This window comes from Alternaria dauci, chromosome 5 (assembly GCF_042100115.1).
Source record: "Alternaria dauci strain A2016 chromosome 5, whole genome shotgun sequence".
Taxonomy (NCBI): domain Eukaryota; kingdom Fungi; phylum Ascomycota; class Dothideomycetes; order Pleosporales; family Pleosporaceae; genus Alternaria; species Alternaria dauci.
Genome location: NC_091276.1, coordinates 1802345 through 1829007, shown reverse-complemented (window position 1 = coordinate 1829007; position 26663 = coordinate 1802345). Strand labels below are relative to the sequence as shown.

At 53.7% G+C, this 26663-nt stretch overlaps 11 protein-coding genes across 11 annotated transcripts; 3 read left to right on the top strand and 8 right to left on the bottom strand.

The window, feature by feature from the left end:
• Positions 1 to 16: 16 nt before the first annotated feature.
• Positions 17 to 1994, bottom strand: ACET3X_006086 (uncharacterized protein; the record flags this gene model as incomplete). Its single annotated transcript, XM_069452259.1, has 3 exons — positions 17 to 603; positions 676 to 1855; positions 1923 to 1994. The coding sequence occupies 3 exons, from the start codon at positions 1992 to 1994 to the stop codon at positions 17 to 19; spliced, it is 1839 nt and encodes a 612-aa protein (XP_069306446.1).
• Positions 1995 to 2863: 869 nt separating this feature from the next.
• ACET3X_006085 (uncharacterized protein) lies at positions 2864 to 3691 on the bottom strand (the record flags this gene model as incomplete). The annotated part of the gene is made up of 3 exons (XM_069452257.1): positions 2864 to 3048; positions 3100 to 3192; positions 3250 to 3691. The coding sequence occupies 3 exons, from the start codon at positions 3689 to 3691 to the stop codon at positions 2864 to 2866; spliced, it is 720 nt and encodes a 239-aa protein (XP_069306445.1).
• Positions 3692 to 4370: 679 nt separating this feature from the next.
• Positions 4371 to 5900, top strand: ACET3X_006084 (uncharacterized protein; the record flags this gene model as incomplete). Its single annotated transcript, XM_069452256.1, has 5 exons — positions 4371 to 4889; positions 4960 to 5040; positions 5090 to 5152; positions 5202 to 5298; positions 5353 to 5900. 5 exons carry the CDS (start codon positions 4371 to 4373, stop codon positions 5898 to 5900), a joined length of 1308 nt encoding a protein of 435 aa, XP_069306444.1.
• A 334-nt stretch (positions 5901 to 6234) lies between these two features.
• On the bottom strand, positions 6235 to 8885 carry ACET3X_006083 (uncharacterized protein). The gene is made up of 4 exons (XM_069452255.1): positions 8663 to 8885; positions 7816 to 8600; positions 6893 to 7767; positions 6235 to 6843 (listed from the first exon to the last, which is right to left on the bottom strand). The coding sequence occupies exons 1-3, from the start codon at positions 8860 to 8862 to the stop codon at positions 7271 to 7273; spliced, it is 1482 nt and encodes a 493-aa protein (XP_069306443.1). The 5' UTR covers positions 8863 to 8885; the 3' UTR covers positions 6235 to 6843; positions 6893 to 7270.
• Positions 8886 to 9123: 238 nt separating this feature from the next.
• Positions 9124 to 12120, top strand: ACET3X_006082 (uncharacterized protein; the record flags this gene model as incomplete). Its single annotated transcript, XM_069452254.1, has 4 exons — positions 9124 to 9346; positions 9400 to 9557; positions 9611 to 9762; positions 9810 to 12120. The coding sequence occupies exons 1-4, from the start codon at positions 9310 to 9312 to the stop codon at positions 12118 to 12120; spliced, it is 2658 nt and encodes an 885-aa protein (XP_069306442.1). The 5' UTR covers positions 9124 to 9309.
• An 88-nt stretch (positions 12121 to 12208) lies between these two features.
• On the bottom strand, positions 12209 to 14279 carry ACET3X_006081 (uncharacterized protein). The gene is made up of 6 exons (XM_069452253.1): positions 14161 to 14279; positions 14031 to 14071; positions 13794 to 13896; positions 13198 to 13728; positions 12546 to 13144; positions 12209 to 12495 (listed from the first exon to the last, which is right to left on the bottom strand). The coding sequence occupies exons 1-6, from the start codon at positions 14183 to 14185 to the stop codon at positions 12442 to 12444; spliced, it is 1353 nt and encodes a 450-aa protein (XP_069306441.1). The 5' UTR covers positions 14186 to 14279; the 3' UTR covers positions 12209 to 12441.
• A 274-nt stretch (positions 14280 to 14553) lies between these two features.
• Positions 14554 to 15392, top strand: ACET3X_006080 (uncharacterized protein; the record flags this gene model as incomplete). The annotated part of the gene is made up of 3 exons (XM_069452252.1): positions 14554 to 14844; positions 14920 to 15184; positions 15232 to 15392. 3 exons carry the CDS (start codon positions 14554 to 14556, stop codon positions 15390 to 15392), a joined length of 717 nt encoding a protein of 238 aa, XP_069306440.1.
• A 776-nt stretch (positions 15393 to 16168) lies between these two features.
• Positions 16169 to 19910, bottom strand: ACET3X_006079 (uncharacterized protein; the record flags this gene model as incomplete). Its single annotated transcript, XM_069452251.1, has 3 exons — positions 16169 to 16332; positions 16389 to 19845; positions 19896 to 19910. The coding sequence occupies 3 exons, from the start codon at positions 19908 to 19910 to the stop codon at positions 16169 to 16171; spliced, it is 3636 nt and encodes a 1211-aa protein (XP_069306439.1).
• A 765-nt stretch (positions 19911 to 20675) lies between these two features.
• On the bottom strand, positions 20676 to 22030 carry ACET3X_006078 (uncharacterized protein; the record flags this gene model as incomplete). The annotated part of the gene is made up of 3 exons (XM_069452250.1): positions 20676 to 21774; positions 21826 to 21895; positions 21970 to 22030. The coding sequence occupies 3 exons, from the start codon at positions 22028 to 22030 to the stop codon at positions 20676 to 20678; spliced, it is 1230 nt and encodes a 409-aa protein (XP_069306438.1).
• Positions 22031 to 23282: 1252 nt separating this feature from the next.
• Positions 23283 to 25054, bottom strand: ACET3X_006077 (uncharacterized protein; the record flags this gene model as incomplete). Its single annotated transcript, XM_069452249.1, has 2 exons — positions 23283 to 24914; positions 24974 to 25054. 2 exons carry the CDS (start codon positions 25052 to 25054, stop codon positions 23283 to 23285), a joined length of 1713 nt encoding a protein of 570 aa, XP_069306437.1.
• A 388-nt stretch (positions 25055 to 25442) lies between these two features.
• ACET3X_006076 (uncharacterized protein) lies at positions 25443 to 26436 on the bottom strand (the record flags this gene model as incomplete). Its single annotated transcript, XM_069452248.1, has 3 exons — positions 25443 to 25989; positions 26042 to 26201; positions 26250 to 26436. 3 exons carry the CDS (start codon positions 26434 to 26436, stop codon positions 25443 to 25445), a joined length of 894 nt encoding a protein of 297 aa, XP_069306436.1.
• Positions 26437 to 26663: the final 227 nt, after the last annotated feature.

The window sequence follows — 26663 nt, the reverse complement described above, 5'->3', positions numbered from 1 at the left end:
ATTCCGACTTGATCACTCAAACTACACCTACAACTCCCTTCTCTCCCTGCTCCCTCTTCGCAATCTCCTCCACATCCACGACCTTCCCCTCGCGAGCACTCTTCTCCAATTCCTCCCTCTTGATAGCACATTTTGCGCTGTACGTCGCCCGATCTCTCTTACACTCCTTTTCCCAGAAGAAGTTATCGCCCCAGCAGGACACACCGACCAATTCCAACACCAACACGGATACCACCAAGCCCGTAGTTGTTGCTATCAGCTGCAGACTATTGAAGTGCGCAAGAGGCAGTGTGATTATGATTATAGACACACAAGCGCGGTAGGCGAGACGAACAGGTTTGCGGACGCGTTGATTAGGGATCGTGCGATGAACGTGTGATGCAGAAATGATGGCAAGACAGAGAAGGGAGACGCCCAGACCGCCGCAGTAGAACCATACTAAGCCCTCTGAGATGTGGTCTTCGGAGCGGGCGATGAAGGTTTCGGATAACGAGTCGAGAGGGGCTGAGGATATGTCGTGGGCACGAACCAGGACGCCGAGGGCTGATGCGGAGAGGACGAAGGACATGACGAAGGGGAGGTGGATGGAGGACCATGTCAATGCTTGTGGTCGTTAGCGGTGTCGCCAGAGAAAGAGAGGTTGGGTTGTGGAGAAAAAATAAGCATGTTACTTACCAGAGTATACGTGCCTCCGAATTGCATGAGTATGCAGATTGAAAGAGTCCATCTCAAAGTACATCCAGTTGAAGACAAAGGCCTGGATGAGTCCCAAGACAGCTTTGCCGAAGAAAGCATTGATGCCCATCTCAACACTGCTCTGATACAACAGGCCCAGCACACAGGATCCAAAAACAAGCGTGACAAACGCGTTCGTCCGCTCAATCCGGTGCTCGATGTTCGTCGCCGGAAAAAACTCTAGACTCCTCTTGACCCAACCTGGGACGAACTTGTACACCGGCGACCCAGGCCGCTGAAGCAGTACCATGCTAAACTGGCCAAACAAGTCAAACACAAGAGCCGTCCAGATGACACCCTGTCTCGCCGGCTCCTCGACATGTATGCTGCCGATCCAAAGTGCCGCGGGGATGAGCATGACAACCCCGTTGCCCAACATCGTCCCTCTAACCATGGGAATGGCCCACGCATACCAAAAGAAGCTCGTTGTCACAAACAGCCTAGCTGCCAGATAGAACGCTACGAGCGGTGCGTACGTCCTCTCCCATGCCTCGATCATATTTGTCGTGAACCCCAATAGACACGTGAGCAAGAAAAGCACCGAAAGCCGTCTCACAACGTCGTCGCTATCGAACCACGACACCAGGACGCCGATATCTGTCCAGAACTTCCAGCCCATGATGAATGTGATTGAAAAACGAAGCAGAGACTGGCCTGTTGGGTGCTCAGCCGCAGAATCACCGGTGATGGCGATGATGCCCACGTAGAAGAGGTCAATGAACAGTTCATACGAGGCGACTTCTTGGGCTTCTTTTGCGCGCCATAGGAGACCCTTGTGGAAATACTGGCGCACAATGGGCTTCTGGTAAAGACGGATACTGGCTCCGTGGTGGCGTTCTGCATGCCATGTTTCCTTGTCAAAGGAGAAGGAAGAGGCTGATGAGTTTGTTGGGTCTGCGGTGTCGAAGTCTTCTTTGGTGCGGAGATGGGCCGAGTAGCCGTATTTGGAAAAGTTGGCGTCTAGCTGCACGGCGTGTGAGGTTAGCATGTGGAGTTCGGTGGAGAGGGCGTCGAGATCGCGTATCACGCGCTCGAATTCTTGGGCTAGGTCGCCGTGGTCTTCATGCAGTTGGCGGTGACGCGCTGTGTGGTGGGCGTGCGTATGACGGAGGGCTTCGATCTGTGTTTGTGGTTAGTATCTACTGCTACTCACGAACTGACTACAATCTCGGTCGACCAAAACTTACATGTTCGGGAGATCCATGGACGACCAAATCGAAATCTTCTTTCTCCTCTGCAGCACCGAGTTTCCTCCTCATGTGGTTTGCTTCATCGGGTGAACTTGCAATGTGCACTTTTCTTCCATCAGGTCTGAGAAAATGCCGTAGCCTCTTGCCTGTGTGGTGACTGGAATGAGCATGGTGATGCCAGTGAGATTCGTGCTGTGCTGTCGTGCCTGCTGATGTGTCGGTGCCGGTGTGCGGAGTGTCTGCCATTTTCTGAAGGAACCCGTATCTGCCAAGTCGTATCCTTGGGATGGTACCTAGTCATGTATATTTTAAAAAGGCGCTTTTAGGACTCTACATGCAATATCTATTGAGAAAAGAGTCATGTATATCTTCGGGGTACAATTGGATGGAAACGAGCTTTTCCGCGCTCATCACGAGGCGGAAGGAAATTTAGCACGATCAAATCAAGTAAAAGGAGAAGGTGAACCCAGGGGGGTTATATTGGCACGGATGACTGAGGCTTGCCTTTATCGGGAGTAACGACTACCCGATTGGCTAGGATGTGTACCAAGAGCGTGAATAAGCAGCCATCACGCTTTGGTAAGCTGCGGGGCGGAAGTTGGGTTGAGAGTGTTTTGCTGGTTCGTGTAGCAACTTGAAGATGTAACAAGCTGCTTCTGTGAGATGAAATGCTTCGAGTTTTGGGTAAGTGGTCTAGCTTACTAGCACGGCTCTGGGCTGGTTAGCCAAGGCTCATGCATTGCAGTGGCTGATGACTAGACAAACGAGCGACCCCAATGTGAAACATGGTTTCCCCTGCATTAGATTTTGTATCAAGGTCTAAGAAAACAGAGCCGAGATGACTACAATGTGTGTTGCTCGCTAGGAATGTATGAAGGTACTCTGCCTCGGGGGCACTAAGCACTTTGATGCCCTCCGAAGCCATGCATATCCGCCATTTATCGTTTCTTGGCCTGCCCGGCAGGGCTCTGTGTCCGCGCGCTCGTGGTGCCCGAATCCGTCTTGCCCGCCATCCACGAAGCGAGGTCGAAGTTCTGTAGCTGCTGTGCCGTGTTGGTGGAGCCGGAGCCCAAGACGCCTTGTTTTTGCATCTCTTCGAATTCTTGCTTCATCTCGGGGTCCACTAAATGGTTGTTAGTAGGTGTCTGCATGTGACGAGAGTTCAGCGACTCACTGTTCTCCATCAGCTTGGGCATGCCGAAGATGAGGCCCATGGAGACGATGGCCATAAGAATCATGGGGTTCTTCAAGAACGATAACGGCGAGACTAGGATACGTTAGCAAGGTCGCCTCATAACACACGTGGTCACGAATGACAACTCACAGCCCTGTCGCTCCTGGTAGAAGTACTTGGGTACCACCGGCCGGGCCTCGATCACCAGGCCGTTTCCGCCCTCGCCGCGACTCTCTCCCTTGTTGTCCCATTCATTGCCCAAGAAGGTCTGCCATGCCCTGATCACCTCCTTCTTCTCCCCGCTGCCCTCGACCGTCTCCTCCACAGTGACATCGATCCTCAACGGCTCAAACGCATAGTCGCGGCAATGCACGGTAGCCAGGTAGCTGCCGGCACTCACGTTGTTGAAGTTGAATGTGTTGGAGCGCGTAAGATAGGCATCGAGGGGCGGGCCTGAAGACTGGAGCGTTGCATGTGTCGTCGAGGGGAGGGTAGACGGGTTGACAAGGACCGTGTTTGGGATTTGGAGGAGCAACCGCGCGGCGCTCGTGAGACTCGCAAAGGAGGAGAGGGTGGCGAGTGAAGTCTTCATCGTCGCGTGTGTGGAGCGGGCCGTTGGGTTGGTGATGCTCTGCTGGTGGGCATCGGCTCAATGCGTGAGAACATTGGCGCACGGACCCGCGGACGAAGTACAGTGCAGCATTCCGATCAACATCCTCCTTCCCCTCTGATCATCTGTTCACTAACATGATCGCCCTAGGCGGTTCGCTGCTCCGGATAATCCGCATGAAATGACACTGCCAAGCTTCCCCCGCACCCCCCATTAAGCTTAAGAAGCATCGCTGCAAGTCTTGTTTGCCAGCATTTACCTCATCTCCGCGCTGATCCAATGGATGTTGAATTGCGAGACGACTGATGTCGTTGTCTGATGTACCGAACGGCCGACCGGGTCAATGTGATTCCACGTATGCAACATATGCATTCACGCCATACAAGGGAAATATCGAACACCCTAGTAGGCAACTACAGAGAGCAATCAATCTTCTCTTATACAGCGATACTCTACCTAGGCAAATACAGGAGTGGCGTTCGATTTTTCTCTTGTATGGCGTGCATCCGCGCAGAGTGGCAGATCCTCCCAGTACAGCGGGCTGGACGTGCGAGCTCGAACCCGTAGGATCGTCACACCTGCACTGAATTCATATATAGGTGTAAACGAGGCCTAAAGACGGAATCCGTACGCTCTCTGCTCAACTCCATTACTTGTCAACATGCGATCCAGTCTGTGCCTCCATTCAGTGTTTGCCGCATTCGCTACGGCGTCAGCAACTCACAGCCACCACCTTCCTAAGCGACCAAACATCATCCCTGCCCCGTATGACTCTGGTAGACCAATGCCGTATTCACCGGCACGAGAACCCAAACGCTTCTGTTTTGTTGCACCAGGAACAGCTCCGGACCGCGACGACGCAGCATGCATCCTCGATTCCTTCCACAAGTGTAACAATGGCGGTACAGTTGTCCTCGATCAATCCTATCTCATAGGCTCGCCTCTAGATCTGACCTTTCTCAAACACATCGACGTGGTCATCACCGGAGAAATACACTTCGATGCAAGCGATGTCTACTACTGGGCGGAGAATAGTTTCAAGTACGACTTCCAAAATCAGTCTGTATACTGGAAATGGGGTGGCGAGGACGTGAACATCTATGGCGATCTGAGCAGGGAGAAGAGCATTATCGATGGGCACGGTCAAGCTTACTGGGAGGAGATTCAGACTAACAAAAGTGTGAGTAAGGATTTCGTCAACGGTGGAGGTACCATCTCAAGCACATGTATCTGACCCGTGTATATTGCAGCTGCGGCGACCTATGTTGTTTGCCTTTGATGGGATGGAGGGAGCTACCATGTCAAATCTGCGCATGCGAAACTCGCCACACGTAAGGATGCAGTTTTGGCTTTCATCTCCTGCTTGTTGACATTTCATAGTGGTTCAATATCATTGCAAACAGTACCGACATCCTCATCAGTAACATGGATTTACGCGCAGAGGTAAAGTTTCCATTCTGGTTGCTCAGCCACTAGACTCACAGCCCTGTAGAGCCTTAACGACGTCGAGATAGCAAACTCCGATGGCTGGGATACGTACCGCTCAGATCGTGTTGTCATCCAGGACTCATACATCATCAACACCGATGGTAGGAACCTTTGTATTCCTCAAACCTACCTTACCACAAGCTGACCATCACCAGACTGCGTTTCATTCAAACCCAACAGCACCAACGTCGTCGTCCAGGGCTTAGACTGCACGGGTTCCCACGGCATGAGTGTCGGCTCTCTAGGCCAATATGCCAACAAGACCGATATTGTAGAGAACCTTTACATCTACAACGTCTCTCTTACAAACTCTAGTGACAGCGCGCGTATTAAGGTCTGGCCTGGTATCCAAACAAGCTTCCAGACGCTGCTGAACGGCGGCGGCGGTCTTGGACGCGTGAGGAACGTTACATACGACACGTTTCGCGTTGATAACAATGATCGCGCGATTACCATCACGCAGTGCTATGGGCAGAAGAACCAGACGCTGTGTGCAGAGCATCCAGTAAGCAATGCGAACAGTCAGGCTGGAGACTACGTATTAATGCTGATGAACTCCCTGCAGGCAAACTTGACCATCTCCGATATCACCATCAAAAACATGTACGGAACTACATCCAGAAAGGAAGACCCGGAAGCAGGTACCTTGGTTTGCAGCGCGCCTGATGTAAGTGCAGTCGTACCCAGATCAGTAGTAAAGTAGTGCTGACGCATCTGATTGTAGCGATGCAGTAACATACGCGCCGAGAACATTACTGTTCATGTACCTAGTCGAGAGCCGCCAGTCTATGAATGCCGCAACGTCGATCCAGATCTGCTAGATATCAGTTGCGTGGCGACCAACGAAACGGAAAGGGACACTACGCAAGGCTGAGACATGATTGGGATTGCATGTAATGGAACGAGGCCTTGTCAGACGTAGTCGCGGAAGCCTCTTATTCACAATAGCTACGCTGTACAAGGAATTGATTGTATTATTCTAGGAATATGCAGAAAGGAGACTAGCAATGATAACGAAAGAATGAAGCCTCCAAGACTTCTATGCCCGCCGCTAGCAAAGCACCATGAGCAGCAACTCTACTTACCCGACCAACATGCATGGCAACCATGTCTGAGAAACTTGACATACTTCTCGACCCCCACTTCCTCAGACCCAAACTCTCTCAACGCCAACCTTTGAACAATTCGGATCTGATGGTTCTATGGTAAATCCCATGTTCCACATTAAGTACTTGGTACACATATACCAATTCGTAACCTTGACTGGTGGAATGAAGAAAGCAGGTACGCTACCGGTATTATTGAGACTGACGGCGATATACATGGTGCTGTAACTGCCGTTCCCCTGTTCGAAATACACAGTTTGGTAACTCGACTTCCCGGGCGAAAAGATCATGCGCATAAGGTCATGTGTGTCGGAATAACGGAGGGCCATGGCAGAAGACACGATATTTTTGCCGTTGTTGTGTTCCAGGGGCCAATTGAGGATTCCTGCCGTATCGTTCGCGTTTTGAGGGTTGTGGTGGTTGTAGGAGGTTGTGTTGTGGTAAAAGGTAGTGTAGGGCCGAGCTGGGTCGGCAATCGTGTCGTTCGTTAGACATAGACTTTCCTCAGCTGCGCCTACATGGCAAGTGCCGAGTGCGTGGCTAGTAATTGTTAATAAAAATCGCTTCCAAGTGGATCAGAAGTTCTTACTCGTGGTAGGCGGAGTCGTTGATCAATGACTTCAAGATAAGACGGAAGCCGTCGGATTGGACATTGTACGCCTGGGCGACTGCCTGAGCTGATAGGGTCACGAGCGATAGGACGGCGAATCTCATGATAACTTAGGATCTTGACGCTAGAATACGTGCTCGTGGTTGGATAGAAGCTTGCGGATGTTGATAATGATAGCATCGACGAAGAAAAGAGCAAGGAGAAATGCGCATTCTGGACAGAGCAGACAACGTGTAATCTCATAGAAGCTGCTGCGCACACGATCCCCAACAAGAAAACGCGATCCGGGCAATGACGTCTATGGATGTGATTGGCGTGGCAGGTGCAAAGGTTTCATATCTGCTCCTTGTCTATCCCTCAAGAGTCCTTCGTAAATTCTGAATGCTGTCGCCACTTGTCTCCAAATTTATAAATCGATATCGGAATAACTACCAACAACAGGCTCAATCCGCCCAGAATGCTGAAACCAAGTCCATATCCAAGAGCATCAGATAGTGGGCCGGTGGTCAATGGTAGGAAAGTACCCATGAGACATCGGGTAACAATGACGCCCGTCATGGCTGACGCCGAGTACATGCCACAAGCGTCGACAACGTAGGCGGATAACGGTAAGACTGTGAGGAGGAGCGAGAACCCCATGAGGGCCACGGAGGCAAGAAGCAAGAGTACAGGGAGACGGTACTGAGCGATCCAGCCATATGCTACTACGGAGAAAGGCAGCAGGGTCGCACCGATGATGGAGAGAGGAAGGCGATACTCTGGCTTTCCTTTTGCACCATCTGGACCACGAAGCTTGACATAAATTCTATCGAGCGTAAAGTTGCAGACTAGGACACTGCAGAAAGATCCAACGCCTGGACATTCGTTAGCTATTGCGATTGGGAACGTCCAAGGCCACTTACTGAATGAGATAAATGTAGTGCCAATCATGACAAGCCTGAAGTCATACCTCTCGATCAAGATGGTTGGTAGTGAAACACTTATGACATAGAAGAAGCTAAATGCAACGGAAGCGAACAACGAGAGAAGCATTAGTACAGTCGACCCAAATAGTACCGCAAAAGGCCGAGTCATCGAGTGCCATAGCTTCGCTAGATGTTCATGCGTGGTCTTGGATTCGGGGATTTCTTCGGTTTCCTGCATCGTCTTTGCTGCTCTTTTCCTCAGAATAGTCATCTTGTAGGTCTCTCTGAAGTAGACAAGGAAGAGGACCTCGCACACAATGGCCAATGCAGCGGCAATGGTCAACATGCGACGCCAGCCGAGCGTTTGCGCGATAGCGCCCGAGATGGCAGGGCCAATGGCTCCTCCGATTAACGGTGCAAGCATAACCAGAGACATTGCGGAGCCGCGTTCCTCGCTCTCAAAAATATCTCCAATGATGGCTGGATTGAGGACATTTGAGGCGACGCACAGGCCTGTGAGCATCCTGGCAGCAATGAAAACGCCGCTGTTCTGGCTTAGTACTGCTAGAATAGTTGCAGCGATGAATCCGATATTACAAGCGTTGAAAACAGGATATCGTCCAAAGATTTCTGATAGTGGTGCGATGAGCAAGGGTCCGGCAGCTTCTCCAAGTTCCCAGATGGTAACGAGTAGGGCGCTGTTCGCAGAGCTCGAGTGCTTCCCATCAAGGTCTTCGACAATCGTGCTGGCCACCGGCACAACGCCGATGCAAGTAAACGTGCTGCGAACATAGTCAGCCTTCAAGCTCTCACAGAAATCACGAATACGATGGAATGCGCGTACACTGTGAATGCCATCAGGGCAAGCAGAAATACGTTTCCCCATTTGAACGCTTTTGACCAATTCTTAGGGTCCTCAGGGTCCAGAGGCTCAAACTCAAGCGCGTCATCCCCAGCTTCTCCACTATTGCGCTCCTGTTGGATACTTTCGTATTCGTGTGATATGATCCTGAGCAGAGGCTGCTCTTCGTCGGCGAATACCATTGCGTTTGCTTTCTCCAGAGAAAAATCCAAGATGAGATGACTGCGAGGTTTACCAGGCCCAGGAACTTTTCACGGGTAGAGGCGGCGTACTGACTAATGAGCGCCCTTAGGCATATTTGGGTATGGGGTGCATTTTTAGTGTGGGAGCGGAGAAGCCATACACGGGAAAATTGAATACTCCCGAGATCCCCTGTAGCTGCCTGGGTAGGGTATCGCCATGTAAGGTGAAGTTTAACGCCCCTTGTAGTTGCCTGTGTGGAGTATCGGCGTATCAGAGAAAGGCATTTTCCTGTGGCGGGTAGTGTATCATAGGCCTTGGCGGAACTGGTGTTGGTAGAGATGATGGAGCACGGCGGGGATGCGCCTTGAAAGCGCGCTAGCCTCACCCACTTTACGCGGTCGCGTCGAACCAAACGCGGTGAGCAGCAACCATCACTGCATACCACAATGGCTACGACACAGCGCTTACGTGCTCGACAGGCTCGTAAGCGAACCCGATTCATCGTCTGGACATGTCATGCTAATTGAAGTCGTTAGATGCCCCCGGCGCAACCTACCTCGCATACACACCAAACGGAAAGAAACTCGTCACGGCCGGAGTCGACAACTACTGCCGCATCTTCACTACTGGGTCCGACGATGAGCCCGTCACTGTGGACGAATGCCAGGAGAACAACACGGCTGTGGTTGCTGGTGTATGTTGCATTGCATCGTTGGGGTTGAGACAATACACTGATTCTCCGCGTAGAATGGTTACTTCATTACAGGCTCAGAGGACGGCACAGTGAGCAGGTTCTCGCTTGAGAATGGAAAGTTTGAAGAGATTCTCGTCAGAACTACGTTGCCGGTACGCGACGTTGCTCTCAGTCCGGATGGGAACTGGATTGCCGTTGCGAGCGAGTATGTACATGGCTCCACCTATACGACTCCGTCGCTAACAGCCACAGCGAACTCGTCGTCAACCTCGTCAACACCAAAGACAAGAGCATGAAGACACTGCGCGAACAGCCACGAGCCGTAAAGCATGTTTCCTTTGACAAGACCGGAACCCAACTCGCCGTTTCCTGCACCGATGGTCACCTCTACATGTATAAGCTGGACGGCGATGAGCCTGAGATGGTCAACAAGGTGGAAGGCATGATCAAGAGCCTAGAGGCAGATGCAGAGACGAGTTCCAAGGTCCTCTGGCATCCAGATGGACGAGCGTTCGCGACACCCACCGCTATGCGTCAAATACAGGTCATGTCGACGATCGACTGGGAGAGACAGCGAGTGTTCAAAACGGGGCACACAGCTGATATCACAGCGGCGGCATGGTCACCCAACGGAGCCTTGTTGGCGACTACCTCGAGCGACCTGAGCCTATGCCTCTGGGATACCAAGACACAGAAGCAACTCAAAAAGTTCGACGATGTCAAAGCTACTATCCTGGCCATGGCATGGCATCCAACAGAGAATATTCTCTCATACACCAACAATGAAGGCGAACTCTTCATCCATACCGACCTCGTACCCGACGAACACCTTCCCCTACTACAAAAACCTACCGTTTCCGCGCCTTTCTTTCACGACCCTTCAGAAGGACGAGCCGGTGTTCCACAACCAGCGAAGCTCACAAATGGCAATGTACAGACCCTTCCTGGACGGCCGAGGCAGAGGAGTGGGACACCGGATTCTCTAGAGGATATCTTGGGCCCCGAATTCCAAGATGACGAAGCCCAAGTAGACGGGGATGAAGAGATGGAGGATTTTGTCATTGACGACGATGGTGCTGGATACGCCCCCACGGTCACGGCCGCGAAGAAGCGTCCAAACGGACATCTTACCAGAGGCGCAGAACCAGCCTCCAAACGCCGCGCATACAGCTCCGCCCTGTTCCGTCCTCAAGTCCACGAACCCTTTCAGCCAGGCAGCACACCTTGGCGTGGAAACCGCCGGTTACTCTGCTGTTCTTTGACTGGCTACGTCGAGACTGTGGAACAGGAGGGGAAACACCATACAGTGAGTGTCAAGTTCTATGACGAGCACACTTTCCGCAACTTCCACTTCACCGACATCTTCCTATACGACAAATCTTGCCTAAACGAGAATGGTACATTGTTTGCCTGCCAGCCCAACAGCACTGGTGACGGCAACCCTGCGATGATATACTACCGGCCGCATGAGACTTGGACAACAAGAACCGAGTGGCGGACGAATCTTCCAACTGGGGAGTCTGTCACTGCGATTGCGTTATCAGACTCCTACGTCTGTGTGACTACGTCAGCGAATTACGTGCGCATATACTCTCTCTTCGGTCTACCAGTACGCGTCTACAGGCAAAAGAGCTCGCCAGCAGTTACCTGTGCGGCGTGGCGCGATTACATCCTCACCATTGGAAACGGGCCCATCCAAAACGACCTCAGCACACAACTCCTCTACACCATCGAGAACATCAAGCACGACATAGTATACCAGGACTCTGATATCCTCGCCCTACCCCCCGGCACAACGCTGACCTCGGTTTTCTTCTCCGCAGAAGGCGACCCATATATCTATGATTCTGAAGGCGTCTTGCTGACCCTTCTCGGCTGGAGAAGTACCGGCCAAGCCCGCTGGGTCCCCATGCTCGATACAAAACTCCTCTCGCGACGTGCTGGTGGTGGCAAAGAAGAATCATACTGGCCCGTCGGCGTTGCCTCATCCCCCACAGCTTCTGATGGTACAGGCGCGAAATTTCACTGCATGATCATCAAAGGTCGAGAACAATACCCTTCAGCTCCCGTCCCGCATCTCTCCGAATTCGGCTTCGAGATACCACTCACAAGTGTGGTTGACAAGGCCAAGAGCAAGAAGAACAGAAGAGGCGAGGAGAGCGACATGGAAGATGAAGAGGACGACGATAAGCCACAGAGCAACGAGGAGAAGCAGCAGGACCACGAACAAACCTTTATTCTTGCTTCGACGCTGCATTCACAGCTTTCTTCCACACTGCTGCACACGCGTCCCACGGCATCTCAGAAATCTGCGCTGACCACGCTGGAAGTGGCAATTGATCGTGCGCTGCTCCAGTTACTCGGCTTGGAATGTCTGGCGGGTGAGGACCATGGTATGAAGGCTTTGGAGATTGTGAGTCTGATGAGGGATGCGAATGGCAAGATGCTGGATCTCGCGGGTAAAGTGGCGAGTAGATATGGGCGCGAAGTGCTTGGGGACAAGATTAGAGAGTTGGCTGAGAAGAAGGCTTTGGCGCGAGAGGATGACGAGGAAGAGTTTTAGGTTGGATCATAGCAAGACAGTCTTTGCGACGATTTCATGTCAATCACCATGTATCCACTCTGCCAGACAATCATATGAAGGTGCCAGTCGACAATTTATTGGCATTACTAAAGGTAGTAGTAACATAGAAAGAGGACAATTGATCCCAAATCGCTTCATGTATGGAGAAGATGCGCTAGCCGCTCTCCTTGTAAACGCCGTGGCTTGCCATTGTCAACCAGGTGTCTCTTCAAGAGCGAGGCTTCGAACAAGAAACATTCCAATCAACATTGCAGAGCCGTACTGCTCCTAATCACGCTACAGAGCACAGTAACAAGCCGTTTAGTACTCTGCCTCAACACCCTCGTCGTCGCCAAGGCTGTCAGCGGCCACCTCCTACAAAATGTTAGCGATACAATTTCAATACAATAGATAGGATTGCTTGCCTCGTAATCGCGCTCCAGCGCTGCGAGATCTTCTCTCGCTTCGGAGAATTCACCCTCCTCCATGCCCTCACCAACGTACCAGTGGACGAAGGCACGCTTGCTGTACATGAGGTCGAACTTGTGCGAGAGAGCAGACCAGGCCTCGCTGATGGCCGTGGTATTGGACAGCATGCAGACGGCGCGGTTGACGGCGGCGAGGTCGCCGTTGGGGACCATCTGAGGTGGCTGGTAGCAGATACCAACCTTGAAGCCAGTCGGGCACCAGTCGACGAACTGAACGGTGCGCTTGGTCTTGACCTGGGCAATGGCAGCGTGGGTGTCCTTGGGGACAACGTCACCACGGTAGAGCAGGCAGGTAGCCATGTACTTTCCGTTGCGAGGATCGCACTTGACCATCTGGTTGTTGGGCTCGAAGCAGGCGTTGGTGATCTCCATGACCGAGTTGGCCTCGTGTGCGGCCTTGGCGGCGGAGATGACGGGAGCATAGGCGACGAGAGGGAAGTGGATACGGGGGTATGGGACCAAGTTGGTCTGGAACTCGTTCAGGTCGACGTTGAGGGAGCCGTCGAATCGGAGCGAGGCGGTGATGGATGAGACGACTGAATCATGTGAGCAGAGTGCATTTCTAAGCAAAAAAAAGTTGAGAGCTTACCCTGGGCAATGAGACGGTTGAGGTTCTCGTAGTTGGGGCGCTCAATGCCGAGGTTCCTTCGGCAAATGTCGTAGATGGCCTCGTTGTCGACCATGAAGGAGCAGTCGGAGTGCTCGAGGGTGGTGTGGGTGGTGAGGATGGAGTTGTACGGCTCAACCACGGATGTGGCAACCTGGGGCGCTGGGTAGACACAGAACTCGAGCTTGCACTTCTTGCCGTAGTCGACGGACAGACGCTCCATCAACAGGGCACCGAAACCAGAGCCAGTTCCTCCACCAAAGGAGTGGAAGACGAGGAAACCCTGCAGACCAGAGCAGTTGTCGGCGACGCGGCGGACCTTGTCGAGGACCTGGTCAATGAGCTCCTTGCCGACGGTGTAGTGACCACGGGCGTAGTTGTTCGAGGCATCCTCCTTGCCGGTGATCATCTGCTCGGGGTGGAAGAGGGAACGGTAAGGGCCGGTGCGGACCTCGTCGACGACATTGGGCTCAAGATCGGCGTAGATGGTACGGGGGACATACTTGCCCTGGCCTGGGCAGCGTTAGCATTAGTATCCGCAAAGGGCGCCTGGGGACGGCAATGGGCAGTGTGCATACCAGTCTCGGAGAAGAAGGTGCTGAAGCCGTGGTCGTCGTTCAGGGCCTTGCGCTCCTCGGTGAGGAAACCATCGGGCTGGATGCCGTGCTCGAGGCAGTAGAGCTGCGATGGCAAGTCAGCATAATCGCGCACTGGCGGTGAGGTACCCGCCGCCCCCTGTTTTGCCGTGCAGAGCAGCGCAGAGGCAGAGGCAGGACAGGCAGAAGAAGCAGAGCGTGTCCCCGTCGCGTACTCACCTCCCAGCAAGAGTTTGCAATCTGGCAACCGGCCTGGCCGACTAGACGCGTCAAAGTCAGTATCAACAAATAGTCAGGGATGTCCCGCCCAGGGCGGTCAGGGCGCGCATGGGCGTGCCGGGCGACATACCGTTCAGACTGATGACTTCTCTCATGGTGGATTAGAAGCAGAGGTAGTAATTTGGCTATCGGAATGCGGTCTCGGGGATGGCTGGGCGAGGTTGAGGAGCTGCTGTCGGTGCGAGTGGAGCAGTGGGGGAGAGGTGCTGGTGTTGTCTGCGGAATCGAACTTTTAGACTGTGCAGGCGCGGCCTAGCGCGGACAAGGGCGCTAAGCAACACACGTCCAACGCCGCTGCCTGGCCACTGCGCACATCATTCACTACTCCCGACGACTCTGCCATCGGCCATCTGCCATCTGCCCGGCGCACGTCGATTCCAATGCTACTGCTCTGGCCGACCTGAGCTGCCATGAACTGCTTCCTGCAAACTTCCTCCCCATCCCCACGTGCCCTTCGCCAAACATGCGCCTCTCTGCCGTGCTGCTCTGCATCGTCACACAGCTCTGGATGGTGAATGCCAACGTCGAGAAGACGATATTCCTCGGGCCCAGCCCTGTGACTCTCTCCAATGCCCGCCCCAGCTTGCATGGCTTAGGTCTAAGCTACTTGTCGCCTGACCTCACCATCCTCCCGATACGGGTGCCCGTACGGTTTCCCACTGAGTCGCTGCCCCGAGGTCTCGAGTCGTGGTATCTGCTTCGCGGCCTGCAAGACGACGCCAGGTACGAAGTGCGCATCTGCTGGCCGGCAACTGTGAGTCCAATGCGCCTTCCCGCCGCATGTCGCGTGGAGACATGCGCACGTGTTTGCCTGTACTGACATGCCCAGCAACCCACTGATTTCTGGCTCGACACTTATTCTGTCAACCAAATATTCGACACGCCCGAATTGACCTCTTCGCTGGCACAGTATAACTCAGGGTTTCGACGCCACCTAGCCGACGAAGACGACGACGACGACGACATCACTACCAAGCAAACACCGCCTGCAGCCCCAGAGTCGATGCTGTTCCTGCGCCTCCAGGCTGCAGCATCCTACTACTCGACCAATCGCACATTGACGGACTACCCGCCTCCAGTCGATGCGGATCTCAGTACGTTTGCTCGCGTGAACACGCCGCACACCATCTAACAGTCGCAGTACTCGATCCCTTTATATTCAACGTCTTCCCGCAGTCGCTCGCTCCCGTCGCCATATACATTACCGCAGTCGCTGTAGGAGCCTGGTTCCTCTCTAGCTACATCTACCGTTGGCTGCTGTCCGTCGCTTGCGAAGCCCCCAGCAAACCGCACACCGATTGAGCAAACAGTCTTAACCACCGGCTACTTCTACCTTCGCCATCTGCACTCCTGCACGCCAACATGTCTGCGCCTGCTGGTCCGCCCCCACCGCCTCCGCCGCCGCGCAAGCCGTCTTTCCACGACAACCCCTGCGACAATTTATTCAATCTCCTCCCCGCCGAATTGTTGCTTATGATTTACGAGTATGCGGGCAGTGGCAATCTCATGAACCTCGCTCTGGCCATCTACCCTACCCTGGAGCAGCACAGAATCGTACCACCGCTTACGGCAAACACGTACCTTAGCATTGTACGCGGGGCACCGAGTGCGACGGCGGCGAGACCAGCCTTGGTCCTGCCACCACCCTTGGATAGGATACCTATGGAGATTTGGCTGGTTGTAGCCCGGGATCTAGAACCAATCGCCATTCTGTCAATGATGGTGGCTCTCGGCAGATACCCGCGGGATTCGATGACCCCGGCGACGGCGATACGGTTGAGATCATGGTGCCGGCGGTCAAAGAGAAAGGATGCATCGTGCTTATGATTGACGACGACATGGTGGTGTATGGTGATATGGACTTCACGGTACACATATTCCTCTTGCCGGCTACATGGCTTTGAGTGGCCTGGGTTTGGAATGGAACAGTATAGCCTGAAGCATACTACATGTATGACATGAAAAGTTTCCATAATTATGTACACTGGAAATAGAACAATCACGACAAACGCCACGCTATGCACACAAGCCCAGCCCAGCCCAGTCCAGCGCCAAACATGCATCGATCGTGTCTCCGTCTAAGCATCTCTAGGGAATTCATCCTCCAGTCCAATCGTTACCTTGACGTTCATGCTGCCCAGTTCCTGGATCAACAGCTTAGCAGCATAAGGCATAGTAATTTTGCGGACTGCCTTTTCGCTCTCGCAGAGTTTACAGTAGCCGCTGTAGCCCATTTGACCACCTGTTGCATCGTCAGTAAAACATTCCGCATCGATCGAAGCCATGGACAGGACTTACACTTCTCGCACACATCAACATTGTGCGCATCCGAACTGATCATCAACCGCTCAAGCAGCAGCTGAGAAGCGCCATATGCAATCAAGCAATCACGTTCCATCTCACCCAGACGCAGCCCACCGTCCCTCGCACGACCTTCGGTAGGCTGTCGCGTCAAGATGGCGCGCGGACCCCGAGCACGCGAGTGCATCTTATCCTGCACCATATGCTTGAGTTTCTGGTAGTAGATTGGGCCAAAGAAGGTATAGAACTGGTGTGCTTCTCCCGTGATTCCACTCGTCAGGTAGTCTTTGCCAGTGTATGAGAAGCCCTTTTCCACGAGGATCTGTGACATGTCTTCCACTGTGGAGCCACCGAACGCGGTTCCGTATTCGAGGGTACCGTTGAGCACGCCGGCTTTGCCAGAGAGCAGTTCCATCATCTTTCCGACCGTCATACGCGAGGGGAAACCGTGGGGGTTCATGATGATGTCGGGACAGATGCCTTGGTCGTTGAAGGGCATGTCTTCTTGCTGAACAATGAGACCTGTTGTACCTTTTTGGCCGTGGCGCGAAGAGAACTTGTCGCCGAGTTCTGGGCGACGGGTTTGTCGCATGAGGAGCTTGATGAGTGTGGTTCCTGCTTCATTCTCGGTAATGCATGCCTTGTCAATGTAGCTGCAGTCGGGCAATTTGTACTTGTCGGGCTTGTCCTTGTAAACGTTTGTTGCGGGTCCGGCGGTATCTTGGGGGATGGATTTCAGGAGGTAAGCATCGCCAGCTTCAATGCGGGCACCAACTTGAGCGATACCGTCTTGTCCGATGGCTTGGTGGCTGGCATTGTCCACGTCCAGAGCGCCGGCATTGATACGATCAGAGGTGCCGTTGGCATACGTCTTGAGAGGCGTGACGTGCTTCTTCAGCACCTGACAGCGTCCGAAGCCGCGGTCGCAAGAGGCCTTGTTTAGAATGAGCGCATCCTCGATATCGTATCCGGAATAGGACATGACTGCGACAGTTGCGTTTTGGCCAGCAGGCAGTTTGTCGTATTTGGTGAGCTCAATGGTGCGCGTCTTGACCATGGGCTGTTGAGGGTAGACCATAAGATAGAGCAGCGTATCTATCCTGTTGAACTGGTTGTAGGCAATCGCGCCAATAGCTTGCTTACCCATAGCGCATTGGTAGGTGTTACGAGGGGATTGATTGTGATGAGGATATGGGATAAGACCGGCAACGGCACCTAGGATGGTAAAGGGTTCAATTTCGAGATGTGTGGTGTGTTGGTTGATATCGGCTTCCTTCAAAGCAATGTTCGTGTCATTCTCTTCGTTTGTATCGAGATACTCAACCAGACCTCTGTGCAAGAAGTCTTCAAACTCCATTGTGCCCTTGCGAAGGGCCTTCAGGTACCGCGACGTAACTTTCGAGCGTTGGTTTTCGACAATAATCATTGGGCGGCAAATTCGCCCTTCGTCCGTGGCGATGTGGACTTCGCAGTGGTCGTGGTCAATGTGGATGCTGGTAAACTCGGAGATGCGACCCATCCGCCTGAGTTTCCGGAAGCTGTTAAGGAATCGCTTTGGTGTATCAGTGACGGCGATAGGTGTACCGTTGAGACACACACTGTACACGCCCTCGGCATGAATTTCTTCTCCTGTTTGTGAACAGATATCTTCAGCGCCTAGCATGAAGACAATCTTTCGCACTGGATCATCATCATCCTCAGTTGTGATATGTGTCATCAGCGCCAAGTTCTTGACAAGACCGCAGGCTTCTCCTTCTGGTGTATCTGATGTGCAAAGCATACCAAATTGCGATGGCTGCAGCGCACGAGGGCCAGACACTTTACGCGTCTTCTCGAACTGTGAACTGATTCTCGTCATCATACCTAGCGCAGCGATATAACTCAATCTGCTCAAGACGTGGGTAACGCCAGCTCTCTCCATCTTGAAACGCTTCAAACTCCAGTTTCCGGTCGCAATGGCACGCTCGACACCCATGGTGATGTGGTTCTTGTGTACACTGAAGTGGGAGAAGGCGTCAAACTCTTGCGCTCGGACCGGCTTCTTGAGAACCTTGTCGATGCTCAGCTTGAAGTCGTGGTTAAAACGCTTAAAGTGATCCTCGAAGAGAAGCGACAACATTTGACCAGACAGTTCGAGACGCTTGTTTCCGACGTAGTCACGATCGTCTACTAGTTTTGGATCTTGCATGGCCATCAGAACTCTACGCGCCATGAGGGCAACGTAGAGGGCCTTTGGTCGGTAGTTTGTGCCTTCGACTGGGACGTGAGGAAGCACCACGTTGGATAAACACTCAATGGCCTCGAGGTGGTAGTTTCGGCTGCGCGAGGTACCAAGCGGCTTCTTCACCAGTCGTACGCGATGGCCGATGTACTCAAGCGCTCGTTCCTGGGTGTGGATCTGCTCCCTTGCGCACGCCTCGAAGTTAATGGCAAAGTTGTCCTGATACGCGCTGTCCTCGCCAGCTATCATGAGCAGGATCTCCTTGTCAGAGTGCGCACCCAGTGCCTTCATCACGAACACAATCGGAATCTCTTCGGAGAGCGTGTTGTGCCGGAGGTACATGAGGCCCTTTTTCTGAATCACGTACGTCTTGGTTCGCCTCTCGTGCGTGGAACTCGTTACGCTGGCTTGCATGATGCCCTTTGCGCTCTCGACAATGACTCGGTTCTTGTTCAGCTGCTCTTGAACCAAGATGACCTTCTCTTGCCCTCGAGTAATGAAGTAGCCTCCTGGGTCTAGCGGGCACTCCTCCATGACTGCCATTTCGCGATCATTCTTCCCTGCGAGCACACACTTGTTGCTCTTCAACATGATGGGCATGCGCCCAATCTTGATGCCCGTCCGCTTGACCTTGGCGTTGCCGCGGGTATATATAATGTCGACGACTATGGGCGCAGCATATGTCATGTCGCGCAACCGACACTCGTTGGGTGTGATGGTACTGCGGTGGTGTTCGAGGTCATCTTCCTCCTGTCGATTTGGGGAAAGGACGCGAATGTCGGTGTACTCGAGGAGGAACTTGGGGTCGAAATCGCTGCGGACGAAGCGGTTGGCCTTGATGATTTTCTTGAGTTCCACATCGACAAAGTGGTTGTACGAATCGACGTGCTGCTTGACGAGACCCTTGGTCTTCAAAAACGCGGGCAGCAGATTCCATTTGTCGCGCGCAGTATTGATCGGGTCCGTCAGACTCTTTCCATAGTAGAACGGCTCGAGGAGGGCGGCGAACTCGTCTTTGGCGTGAGTAAGCGGCGCTCGCCGCTTTCGTGTCGCGTCGGCCGACGTTGAGGCCCCGGGGTTGAGGTCGGTCGCGTCGTCACCCGCTGTTGGCTGCGAGTTGGCGCCGCCAGCATCTGCATCCATATCGCCGTCAACTTTCTTTACGGCGGGCGCAGCGCTCGCAGCATTCGCCTTCACGGCCCCGCGCGGGGCAGCTCGGGGCTTCGCGACTTCCTAAACTCGTATTAGTCTCTGGTCACTGTGCAGTGTGTGCAGCTCCATACCTTCTTGCCTACCATTTTTCTGCAACAGCAAGGCAGTCTGCGGAAGTTGGGGCGACGGATGCGTTAGTTGGACAGCTGCCGCAACAATTTGGCGTTCGGCGAGTCAGAACTGCAGGCAGGTGGAGAATCAATACCAGCCAATCGGTAATCCGCAGGAGATCCAGCCCTCTGTACCGGGTGAGTGACCATCAAGCACTACGAGAGTTTAAAGTCGCATTTTCGGCGGTAGAAGCCTACCGTGTCGCGATAGTTATTAGAGTTGAGCTTTAGGGAATGGTTGATCGTGTGTGTGGCTTTTGTTTTGGTTCGCTGTACCGTAGTTGTCGTCATGGTACCACCATCAAGCACTAGCAAAGAAACCTATCTTGAAGATACACATTATCACTTTCTTTAAAGAATTCGACTTGGAATGTTAGGCGTACGTTTATCCTGCGGTATGGACAGAGTACAACTTGAGGAAAAAAAATCTTCTTTCGGGTCGTATTCCATGAACCAGGTCATGATACTCACCAGCACTGCATAAATAACCCCAGCTAATCGAACACAATCATAGTACACTATACTACAAGCTCCAAGTAAGCAGTGGCATGTTCGTTCGATCAACACCCGGTTGTTACCAACGTCTTCCACTCAACGCCCGCTATGCCTCCCAGAACGTTGCCTCCAAGCCGAGAACTACCATTCGTCCTTCCCAATGTCGAAACCGCCCTAAACTGTCAGTCAACTTCGAAATTACCATGTAGATTCCTCAACGTCATAAATCAGTAGGCGTAGCCCCCCCTAGAAGGCATCACTAACATCCGCCTCTCCATTTATGCTCCGCAACGAACTCTCGGCAAGGTCAACCCTCAACTGAGCCGTTTCCGCTTCGCGTTCGAGACCGTCCCACTCCCGGAGTTTCTGCCGCTTCGCATCTTCTTTCTTGTCAATCAGCTCCCTCAACTTCTGCGCCTCTGCCTCAAGCTTTAAGATCTTGCTCTTGTCGTACAGCTCAGGTGCTCTCTGGCCACCGGGAATCTCCTTGGGGAGGTCGGAAAGATGGTCTCGGAACCGCATCGTGCGAGGGTAGGTTGTAGCAGTCGAGTTGTTGGATCCGCGGAACGAAGGAGCAAAAGGTGCCGCTCCACCAGGGCCGCTGCTGGGGCCGCGTGGGCCCGAGGGGGCGCCGCCGTAGTAGCCTCCTCCTCGCGGTCCTGCACCCCAAGACCCTCGTCGTGAAGATGGACCAGAGAAGTCTCCTCGTCCCTCGTATCCTCCGAACCCACCACGGCCACCACCACGCGGTCGTGTTGGCGCTGCTAGCACTGGATTGCTGCCCCGAGGAAAAGCGGGAGGCTGTGATGCCAGGCTTGACGGGCCAGCGGGAGGCGATATCGCAGGGGAGGGATAGCTCCGGCTGGAAGGCCCTGTTGGTGGAGCTCTGGTAAAGTTGTTATCACCATTGCGGTGCGAAGATGAAGATGGTCCAGTAGGAGGCGCAAAGTCCCTATCTCCGCGCGGCCCCGTAGGAGGGCTTTCGCGACGGCGTGGAGGCGACCGCTCTCGCTCGCGACTATATTCCCGTCCTCTATCGGGGAGGCGCTCACGGAACGGCGATCGTGGTGCCGAGACGGGCTCTCGAACTGGACGGTCCTCTACCAGTGCAGCCCGGCTGGGATGGATAGGCGGTGGGGAAGAGCGACGAGACGTTGCCGTAGAATCCCTGCCTGATGCATCATTTGAAGCGTACGTTGGTCGCGCAGGCGAAGGAGACCTACGACTTCTCCAGGTATCTGCAGTATACGGGTCGGGACGGTCGCGTCTTGGAGAAGGCGAGCGGCGTCGGTAGTCGCGTGTGTCACGAGTGTCGCGGAGAGGGGAGTAGCGGCGAGGAGGGGGGCTGCATACATGTTAGCAAGTGGCATGGCAGTGCGCTGGGTGTAAGACTAACCTGTTTACCCGAGAGCGTGGCTCTTCGTAGCGACTCGAACGAACAGGCGAGCGTACGCCGCGGCTCCTGGCTGGAGAAACATCGCGCTCCCTGGGCGGCGGAGACCTCTCGCGTGGGCGCGGAGAGCGAGTGTATGAGTCGTACTGATCGCGATCTCGTCGCGGTGGCGGCGATCTTGCTCTGTAGTCATCCCGTCTAGGTTCATCCCGTCGCGGTGAGAATGCTCGGCGAGGTGGTGATCGAGGACGTGCCCTCCAGTTGTCATCGCGACGTGGGCTTCGAGATCTTCTTCGAAAAGCAGGCGACCGACTGCGAGGGCGCGACGATCGGCCACCAGGAACGTATGTGTCAGCCGAAGCTAAACCGCGGCGAATGGGTGAGACACGACGGGGAGGCGAACCGCGACGGGGAGGAGGTGAACGGGCTCGATAGCTATCGCCGCGTGGAGAGCGTGGACGCGGGCCAGGGGAGCGAGGACGGTATGTGTTGGAGTATCTGTCATCTCTGTGTGGGTGTTAGTAGATGCGCGCGTATCAGATCCCGCGTGTCTGGTAGGGTATCTGCTCGTCGCCGCCTAGGCGACAGCTGGTTTGGAGTCGACAAACCTTCGGTCTCCTCGGTCTCTGTCTCGCTCACGATCCCTGTCCATCTCTGCAATCGAGGCGAAGTGTCTGGCCTATCGCAGCTAAGTAATACCAAGTGATGCGCTGGCAGAGATTAGTCGGGGTGCACAGCTAATGGCTACGATTGCGGCGTGGTGGTGGCTGCTCGTGTGTTAGGTCGCAAAAAGTGAAGTTCGGGGCCAAGCCCTGCGACTGGACGCGTTCCTTTGTCACGTGCCAGAAGGCGTCCACGCTTCGGCTGCTGCTCATTCACAGTATGCAAACAGCGAGAGTGGCTATTATACCCGAGTTGCTCGCCGGGCATGCAACCGAAGCCGAGGGTAGCGGGTGCGGGTTGGCGGTCAATCCAGCGGTGCGTAGATGGTACTTCGAAGAGCATCATATGTCTTCTTTCCAGGACGGCCCAAGTATTGATCTGGTAGCCCATATCCAGCTCCTCAGCACAAAATTTGGTCTCTTCATGTCTTGTCTTTCAATCCCGAGGGCACGCCATCCCTACCTCACGTTTTCAGCTCATGTCTTTCACATCCCTTGCTTTGTGTGTCGCATCCTTCGAGTCTTTTGTTACAACGAGGCGCACTACCGTTTCCGCAGTCAGTGTGCAATTCTTCCATCAGTCTTGTCTTTGAAATTGAGGAACTCTTCATCTTGATTATGTTCAACTGCGGTCAACCTTGGCTGCCGCATGTAACGCCGTATTCCCAATGCTGAATATGCCGAAGCCCTACTGACCCTTGACATCCGTGACGCCGGCTCGCTCACAGAGCTCTTGAGAAACAAACCGTAATCTTTTGTACAAAACACATGTCCTCTACGGACTCTTAATCGACAGACCTAGCGCTTGGTCTTTCGCTCATCCTCCCTCTTCGCACGCTTCCTGCTCTCCTGATTGATCATGTCCGCCAAGTCATCTTGATCGATACTCTGCCATTGCCCTTGTGCTTCAGCTCTTTGCCTTGACTCGTACTCTTTCTTTAGCGCATCCTTGTCAAGCTTATCGCTATCTGCCAACTGGTCAACATCGACGGAGACGTCAATGTCTCCAGCCTTGCGCTTCCTCTGTGCGTTGCCGAGCGCATCGCGCCTGGCTGCGTCCAGATCATAAGCGTGCTCGCCACCGAAGAAACCAGTCGCCGATATGTTCTTCTCGGGAAGCACTGTACCTGCGCTGCGTGGGACGCCCGGCTCTTCCGTCTCGATTCCTTTCCGCTGCTTTCGGAGCTGAAATTCTCCACCAATACTCTCTGCACCTCCAATCTCCGATGGCATGGCGGATGCCGTGGTCATCGACGTCTGGATGCCAGACGCGTCTTCGTCACCTCCCTCCTCGTCCTCGTCCTCATCCTCCTCTTCTTCGTCACTCTCCTCGTCTTCACTTTCGCCCTCGGCTCGTAGTGCTCCCCAGATACCGCGCTCTACCGGCTCACCGACATGTGTCGGTTGCTGCTGCTCTTCCAATATGGCTGTTCCATACAGATCGCCTCCAAACTGCGGCTTACCAGCATCGTCGATAGGGGGCTTGCCCCATTGGCCTGGTTGGAAACCCCAAGAAGAACCAGGAGGGATAGGTGCGTTCACACCAGGGACGCGCATGTTAGGGTACGACGGTGGAGGGCCGAAGCGCTGCATGTTGATGAGCCAAGGGGGCGGGTGGCCCGGGGCCATTCCGAGTGCCTCCCGGAGCTCTTCACTCAGCTCACCGGGCTTGAGGTTCACCAGATTGGTCTCGAACTCCTTGCCCTCGTAGTAGACCTCGCCATATCGTGTCAACTCTGGCTTTGTTTGCCGCCTGAAGAACGCATCGTATAGTTTCGCGTAGTCGATGTCGAGCTTGCCGAGCTTTCCTTGTACGCGCTCTCGCTGCTTTTGCCTCATCGTCATGTCTGCTTGCTTTTCCAGAACCGCGTCTCGCATCTCTGCGATGCCCGTCTCCTGGATAAACTTGGGTAGGGCGAACGGAGGCTTCTCGATACCACGTTTCGACGAGAGATATTCGCGTTTAAGCGACCAGTGGCTTGGAACTGGTATGACATTCTTCGCTCCCTTGATGGAGATTAGCAGCTGGGGGTTGGAGGATGACACATCCGTCCACTCGACCAACTCAGGTCTCGGGACCAGGGACTTGAGTTGCGCGACCGACAACTTGTTCATCTGCTTCCTCTGCTTTTTGGAAAGCTTGGGCTTGCCATCGTCTTCCTCGTCATCGGGAATGTCGTCGTCGGAGTGATAGATTTCTGGCTTCTCCTCGTCCTTCGTCGCCGCTTCCTCCTCTGTCGGCTCCCTGAACTTTTCAAAGACGCTCTTGTATTCCTCAAACACGGGGTCGTCGAGGTCGTATTGGTTTGCGATGTCGTCAACGGTAAGAAGGTTCGCGGGCTTGACCGCCTGTGCTTCGTTATTGCTGTCGCTTTGTGGTGCGGGAGATTCGCTCTCACGCGCAGAGTGGCCGGCTTCCGATGGTGTCTCCTGTGGCTTGTCAGTACAGTGTCTTGGGAGACGCGAGGCGATGCATGTGAATTACGTACAGAGCGCTGCTGCTTCTTCTTCGCCCGGCGATAGGCGTTCTTGTTCGCCTGCTTCTTGCCCTTTGCTGTTGCGCCTGACATGGCGGCGGTGATTGCGCAGCGCGACGCTTGGGATTGTGTTAGATGTTTTGATATGCGCGACCTTGTGTGTAGAAAGCAATCGCGCGATGTCGGTGGGCGTCAAGGGTGGATGCGCGACGAGTGGAGGTGGAGGTTGAAGTTGCTGAGCTCGCGCGGAAAGATTGAGCGACTGTCTTGGCGCCCCGACTATTCACCCTGAGCCAACGGGCAGCAGTCTCGAGTCACTTTACACTAAGACTTCTTGAAGCCGGTGCTCACAACATCGTACTCTAATCACTTACAGATGTACAGCGATATGCAATATCTAAAACTTCTCCTGCTTGATACCTGATTGCAAGCCTGGAGCTTCACGCTGCCCAGATTTACGTGTTGCTGAGTAGAGACTATATTACGACCGATCGTCGCCTTTGAAGACGTGGTTCCAGAACCCACGGAAGTGCTTGTTCTGCCCAATCTCGTTCATGTCCTTGATCTCCCTAGGCGTCAACTTGAACGTAGCCGCCCTCAGATAATCACTCAGCCTCTGCTCCTTCCCACTGGTCGTGATTGGCACAATGTCCTGATCCATGCACCACCTGAGATAGATTTCATTCTCGCTTACGGCATATTTCTTCGTCAGTTTCTCCACGTAGTCGTCCAGTGGGCCAGGCTTGGCCTTGGTAGCCGGAGTCAGAGGCGCGTAGGCGGTTGTGGCAATGCCGTTCTGCTTGTGGAACTCGAGAAGTTCTGGGCGTTGCAGGTAGGGGTGGAGCTCGATTTGATTGCACACAGGCTTGACTTTAGCAGTCTTGAGAATGGCGGCGAGATGGTTGGGAAGGTAGTTGGACACGCCGATTGATTTTGCGAGACCAGATGCCTGGACGGCTTCCATGTCTGCCCATGCTTTCTGGAGGTCTTCATCTGAGCCTGCGAACCAGGGCTGGTGAATGAGAAACCTATGCTTGTCAGCACTACATTCATCTATTCATTGGCTTTGATAAGACTTACAAATCGACATAGTCTAGCTGCAACTTCTCCAAGCTTGTCTTGATCGCTCCAGCAATGTTGTTGATGTTGTCCTTGTTCACCTTGGTAGTGACGTACAGCTTCTCACGAGGGACACCACTTTCTTTGATGGCTGTACCGAGTTCGGTCTCGGTTTTATACACTTCATAGGATCAGTGAGGCTCTCTGCTGGGAACAACGCTGCAATTACTTTCCGCACCGTCAAGGTGAGTGTATCCCAACCTGATTGCGATCTTGACAGAATCAATGATAGCCTGATCTATCTTGCTTTCTTCTCCAGCCTTGAACCAGGCAGTGCCGGTACCATAGCCTAGCATTGGCATTGAGGTTCCATCGTTGAGTTTCAACTTTGGAATGGTGATGTTAAGGTTGGCCATTGTTGCGAATGCCTGTGTCAATGGCGGGAGGGGTAGTCTGGGGTAGTGCGATGAAGTGTGAATGAGGCTGAGCTGACTTCGAAGGTATCTGTTGATGCTTCGCGAGTACTTGATCATCAAGTAGATTGGAATGCGATGTTGATCAAGTCATATCGGTGATTCTTGGTAGTCCCCCGTGGTTCAATGCCGAGGTGGGGTTACGATGCTGGCAAGCGACGTCACCGCAT

Excerpts from the sequence above, each read along its gene's own strand:
- ACET3X_006083 (XM_069452255.1), bottom strand. The coding sequence starts at position 8,862 with ATGGTATTCGCCGACGAAGAGCAGCCTCTGCTCAGGATCATATCACAC. Across the intron at positions 8,601-8,662 it reads GCCCTGATGGCATTCACAGT|CACGTTTACTTGCATCGGCG; the intron begins GTACGCGCATTC and ends CTATGTTCGCAG. Across the intron at positions 7,768-7,815 it reads CACTACATTTATCTCATTCA|GCGTTGGATCTTTCTGCAGT; the intron begins GTAAGTGGCCTT and ends ACGAATGTCCAG.
- ACET3X_006081 (XM_069452253.1), bottom strand. The coding sequence starts at position 14,185 with ATGAGAGAAGTCATCAGTCTGAACG. Across the intron at positions 14,072-14,160 it reads AGAAGTCATCAGTCTGAACG|TCGGCCAGGCCGGTTGCCAG; the intron begins GTATGTCGCCCG and ends TGACGCGTCTAG. Across the intron at positions 12,496-12,545 it reads CGCTGGAGCGCGATTACGAG|GAGGTGGCCGCTGACAGCCT; the intron begins GCAAGCAATCCT and ends AACATTTTGTAG.